Raw genomic sequence first — 6,157 nt, forward strand, 5'->3', positions numbered from 1 at the left:
TGACCACACGTGTTCTTTTATACTGCAACAAGCGAACGATAAAACCAAGGAAAAAAACGTGTAAAAATGCACAGCATCGATCGCGCACATGTCACCACTGATCACAACCATCTGCACCCACCTTCTTCAAAGTGACAACTCGAGATATCTCTTTTCTTTATCGGACAAACCTAAAGAAGGCGCACTCACGCATTTTTCTTTCACTTTGTCAATTTCAAACGCCTCGATTATTTCCCGGGTTGTTTTTCCTCGAGCCCTATATAGAATACGAGTGCTCTCAAATTCTGGGACGCAACCACACCTTTGGCAGTGAATGCCCAAGTGGGGCCAGACACAGCTTTTTTTACATTATACGCGTATTCTCTGAGCGAGTGAGCAAGGAACTTTATTGAAAAAGACCAAAGGAATCGGGATCAGGGGTGGAAGCGAAGAGGCTCCATCTCTTCACCCGGTCGGTGGCTCCACCCAGGTTTGCACGGGAAAGGTTTATACACCTTCCCGTTTGGCCAATATAGACGCGTTCACATGTGAGAGGAATAGAATACACCACGCCTTCACTGTAATATTTCTTTGGAAAAAGTGCGGTCTGCCGCTAAAAAGCAATGCAAGAGTTTTAGTCTTGATGTCATTGCCAAGTTGACGGAAAAGAAGAAAAAAGCGGAACTGGAAATCTTCTTCAGTGCCAGAACGCATAAACTTGCTTGCCCGTTCCGAGTGATCATCTCCGAGAGTGAATCCTGGTAGAAGTGCTTAGCAGTGTTTTTACAAAAGTACTTGAAGTTGATACCCCTTAATGACCCATTTTTGGTAAACAAATCGGAACAAATGTTAGATTTTTTCAAATACAAGGAAAACGCAAACCTTGCAGGATTCTCCATCGACGTTAAGGATCTTTATTACAGCCTTCCTCAGACCGATTTGGTGGCGTGTGTGTCCGAAGGTATCGACAGACTAGGAGCACTTCAATTCGAAGATGCTGCCGGGGTGTCGAGTGAGCAGTTTTTAGAACTTCTTTCCTTTTATCTTAACTCTACGTATGCGACATGGAACGGAAGCATTGTGAAACAAAAAAAAGGCATTTGTATAGGTTCCTGCATCGCCCCATACTTGAGCGATATGTTTTTAGCAAAGCTTAACCAAGTTCTCGACGCACGTGTGAAGCACACGGATATTGTTGCTGTTTTTAGATATGTAGAGGACTATCTGATCGTTTGTAATAACGGACCTAACAGTTTTGACGCGGTCGTTTTAGACACGCTAACCATGTTCACGACTGAGGTATCTCCTCTGGCGTTGACGCATGAAGTTCCAAAAGACAACTTGATAGGTTTTTAGACCTCGGGTTGTATTTTTCGTCAACAGGTGTGTGTTGGGGTTATAAACTGCGAGGAAATAAGCCTGTACTTTCGTTTACATCTGCGCACTCAAAATTCGTAAAACGTGCTGGTATAGGTTCATGTTTTCAGAGTTCACTGATGAAATCGTGCCAACACAAGCTTAAAGCGAGCTTGTTGGCCCAACTAATCGGTTAATTGATTCTGGCTACCCCCTGCGCCTGTTAACCGCCGTCGCCGAAAATATCAGTAGAAAAGGAAGGGCGAACGCCAGTAAGCAGACCGCCGCCACTAAGGCAACCAAGGTTGCTGTGGTGCCCTACATGCACGGCATTTCGCATAATTTGCGCAGGATAGCGAGAAAGTCCGGGGCGGACGTAGTTTTTTCCGCTCTCGAACGTCTGCAAAGGATGTGCAAAAAGGTTAATGCGGACAGCAAGGAGAAGCGCGATTGCACAATCAAGCACCGCGAAAATTTGTGAATTGCAGTGAAAGGCGTGGTGTATTCTATTCCTCTCACATGTGAGCGCGTCTATATTGGCCAAACTGGAAAGTGTATAAACCAAAGACTCAGAGAACACGCGTATAATGTCAAAAAAGCTGTGTCTGGCCACTTGAGCATTCACAGCGAAAGGTGTGGTTGCGTCCCAGAATTTGAGAGCACTCGTATTCTATATAGGGCTCGAGGAAAAACAACCCGGGAAATAATCGAGGCGTTTGAAATTGACAAAGTGAAAGAAAAATGCGTGAGTGCGCCTTCTTTAGGTTTGTCCGATAAAGAAAAGAGATATCTCGAGTTGTCACTTGAAGAAGGTGGGTGCAGATGGTTGTGATCAGTGGTGACATGTGCGCGATCGATGCTGTACATTTTTACATGTTGTTTCCTAGGTTTTATCGTTATCCTGTTGCAGCATAAAAGAACACGTGTGGTCAAAAATAAAACCATTAGTTGAAAGTTAGCGCTGTGTGTGTGTGTGTGTGTGTGTGTGTGTGTGTGTGTGTGTGTGTGTGTGTGTGTGTGTGTGTGTGTGTGTGTGTGTGTGTGTGTGTGTGTGTGTGTGTGTGTGTGTGTGTGTGTGTGTGTGTGTGTGTGTGTGTGTGTGTGTGTGTGTGTGTTTGTCGTTTTGTCCTTGTGGTTGCGCGCTACGCCAAGTCTCTTTTTGTTTTCCTGCATGTATACTGTGAGGGTACGGGACTGACACTAGGTGGCGGAGAGTGGCGGGCAGGATAGAGTAGGCAAGCATGGTAGCGGGGGAGACGTGATGCAACAAGAGGGGACAGCGGGATGAAGAGAACGGCATGCGGTGCGGCGTGTGAATGTGGACTGCGGTGACTACGACGGCGTGGCAAGTAGAGAACGTTCCGACAAGGTGAGGCTGAACTGAAGGAGTCTGTACGTGTAAGCAACTGAACGACCGTTTTGGAATAAACGGACTAAACAATGCAGTAATGTTTGTAATACAACCCATTAATCTGCTGTTCACGTTAAGACGGAGAAGCGAATACATACCTCCTCGTTGCTCGAAGAGCTGTTGTCCAAGGAATAGTTGTGCGATTCCATTGCTTAGAGAGAGAGAGAGAGTAAATGTAACGCTGATGCCTAATTTTTCACAGTTTGGTTAAGCACGCCTTCTGAAACGAGAGGAAACATATACAATATAGCAATCAATTTCTGTTTTATTATTTATTTATATACGAAAAAAAATATGGGAAGGTGGGCTACTTTAGAGCCGGCTATCCCATCATCATGATAGTAGTATTGAAGAAATATATAAAGACAAGAAAATTAGAAAAAATAAAAGAATAAGAAAATAAAAAATAATCAGAAGCACTATGTACATATACAATATGTGGCGTATAAATCATGAGCAGATTCTTAGGGCATAGTCCAGTACATATAATGAATAGAGTCCGTACATATAATTTTTCTTTGTGCACTTACATATATCGGGACTATGAGATAGGCTCATTATTAATTCAACACTATTAAAGGAAGCAATAACAACGACTATAAACAGTTCAATAAACTTGTGTACATTAAAAAATCACGAACAGCGCTCACTGCGCGTCTTTGATTATCAGGATGTGGCCATGTTCCAAGCACTTTGCTGATTGTAAGTGGCCGTCTATTGAGCACCAAAATTCTCCTTGACTAATGCCGAAAAGGCATTCCAAATCTAGGCAAGTGCGAGTGATTTTGTCTCTAGTTGTTTTGAGAAAACTTCATCAGTCATTCTAGCCATTTGAGGTCTACGCAAACAAAGAAATCTTATGCGGTAAGTTTTCATGTTTAACTGCATTAAAGTCCTTTGTTCTGGCTCGAACATTTTCTAATTAATGTTTCAGTATTTGTTGTAGCATAAAAAAAGTTTATTGAAGTGTCCTAACAATATTAATGCCCCAACGACGACGGCGACAGCAGCAAGAAGAACAACAACAACTACTACGCTGCAATATGGAATAGTGTAAATCAGAATAACGCAGAAGTCCAGAAAACGGACGTGTGAAGAGATGACTTTGTGCCGCTGTGAAGAAACACATCATTATTCCTTTGCTGCGTCATAGCGTTGGCGTTACTGTGGCTGTTTATTCATACAATGTGCACAAATACATATTTGAGCACACAGAAGAAGTTACCAGAGCGAGAAGCTTAAAGAGAGGAGAATGAACAAAAAGAGTTAGTCAAAATACAATGAACAATATAACAGAAAATTGCAGCATGCATAAACCGGCGAATCTTGTCTAAGGGCCTCGCAGGCTTTTAACGTGGCCAGATCTGCGTGTTTCGCAGCGTATTTCAAAAGCCACAACACGCCTTAGATCGCAGACATGTATGTACGTTTTTCTGTGCATTTCAAAAATGCTCTTGGCGCTGTTTCGTGTGATATGCGCCCGCTGTTGCAGTAAACAAGTATATGTACGAAGAAATTATTCATATGTGCTCATTTATATACATAAGTTTCATTCTTCTCCATCTTGTTGTTGTTGTTGTTTAATATAGTTCCCCGCATATCACAAGGCAGGCTCAATTACGGGCTGCTATCCCAATACGTCATTAAAACTTTTCGAGTGCTCGTTCTTCCAAAAAAAAAAAAAAAACGTATGGACATTGCGTGAACAAACGACATTATAAGTCAGCAAAATATTTAAAGAAAAAGATGATCACACAAGCCAAACAAAGTCAGGAGAAGCGAACAAATGTACCTCTCGTATAAATTAACGAAATTATTCGCAAACTAATTCTTGGTTGGTCCTATTGTGGGTAGCCACCGGATAACAATTCCTAGCATATTGTATGCAGTGAACAAGGTCGTCTGCTCATAGTGAGGAAACTAGAATTCACGAGGCACATTGTTCCTGATAAGAACATGATACTATAGTTGAAGTTTGGGTCACTTGTTTTATAAAAGCTAACACGCTTCAACATGTTCGCAGAGGTTAGAAGGACCGACAACTGGCCAGAACGTGTGATTAGAACCTGGTAGAAATGAAAAGACCGTGAAATATAGTGGCATATTCCAGCATCCTTTTCGCGTTGTGAGGAGGATTTATATTTTTAAATCGTGTTTAAAAGTAACAAAAAACCGGTATGTCGCGCAGCCTAGCGGAAGAGCCTTGAAGCTGGATTATGGAGTCGATCACTTTGCTGTGCATAGTCCGAGTGTACGAGTAATGTTATGCTCGCCTTAATTAGTCCTGGAAATAAAGTATGTATGTTATTACCTATCCCTGCTCTATTTCCTACCGCTTACGAGGTAAAAGGGGTTTCACGGTGAGAAGCGGCGCTGCCTTCGCTGGAGCCAGTGGAACATGTCGAGTGCACGCATGCGCAGCAAACTACCGGGCTCACTGTTTGCAGCATGTGTTGTCACTTGTGTATGCGACTTCATATTCGCCGCAGATAGAAAAATTCCAATTATAAATGTTTCACGGCGTTTTCCGTGTTACCATTCCGTGATTCGACACTCTCACCGGTAAGCTCTTCCGTTGCGCTAAAGAAAATAGGCACCATAAAAATAGGTAGTCGGTCCCTATAAGGCAGATATACTGCAGCCACACTTCATCATCCCGTTAGATCATAGAAGTGTGCAGAATGCTGGTGCACTGGCGCACCCCTGCTTTTGTCTCCGGTCATTCTTCCGTTTTATTTCTCCCTTTGCCATCTCCCTGGTGCAGGGTAGCAAATCAGAGGGGTCTCTTCCGGTTAACTTGTCTACACTTTTAGGGGCGAAGCTCCTTAAGGCGGCACCCGTTCGTCCCTCGTAGTCGTAGTAGTAGTGCGTAACCAGTCGTAACGCTAGTACCAGATCTTGACCTCCAAGGTGGTGCCGGTGGGAGATTTTTCCTGTGCGTTGTTGAACAATAAAAAATTCGCAGCGTGCGCGTTAACTAAAAGCCGAATTCTTCTGTCTCTCATTCCCCATTAGCAGCCAATTGGCATGTTCCAGTAGGAAACGTTAGTAGAAGTAGAAGTGTAAGTGTTAGCTAAAAGCCGACTTCTTCTGTGTCTCATTCCCATTAGCAGCCATTGTTTACCTCCAAGGTAGTGCCTGGTGAGATTTCTCCTGTGCGTGATTAAACAGTAAAAATTTTGTTCAAAACGCCGTTGATTGATGAAATAAACCAACGAAAGACGCCAGATGTTTTCTAAAAGCAAAACGAAGAACGCCAGATGTTTCTAAAGCAAAAATCGTTTCTCTCGGCAACTCTTCATCAACGTCGACAGCGAGGGTGCAGCCGCGACAACCGTGCGATGACAGCTGTGCACACAGTGAAACATACGCTGTGGTTGCAACGTCAAGCCCTTGTCGGACAGACAAACA

The 6,157-nt window shown here is 43.3% G+C and overlaps 1 protein-coding gene across 1 annotated transcript in view; it reads right to left on the reverse strand.

Moving 5' to 3' along the window:
• LOC119381121 (cholecystokinin receptor type A-like) overlaps window positions 1–878 on the reverse strand; it is a 20,028-nt gene extending 19,150 nt beyond the window's left edge. The window contains exon 1 of the mRNA XM_049412148.1: window positions 862–878. Coding sequence (XP_049268105.1) covers window positions 862–878 — 17 coding nt within the window. The remainder of the gene's footprint in view (window positions 1–861) is intronic.
• Between the last annotated feature and the right edge of the window lie 5,279 nt (window positions 879–6,157).

Source organism: Rhipicephalus sanguineus, chromosome 2, assembly GCF_013339695.2.
Source record: "Rhipicephalus sanguineus isolate Rsan-2018 chromosome 2, BIME_Rsan_1.4, whole genome shotgun sequence".
NCBI lineage: Eukaryota > Metazoa > Arthropoda > Arachnida > Ixodida > Ixodidae > Rhipicephalus > Rhipicephalus sanguineus.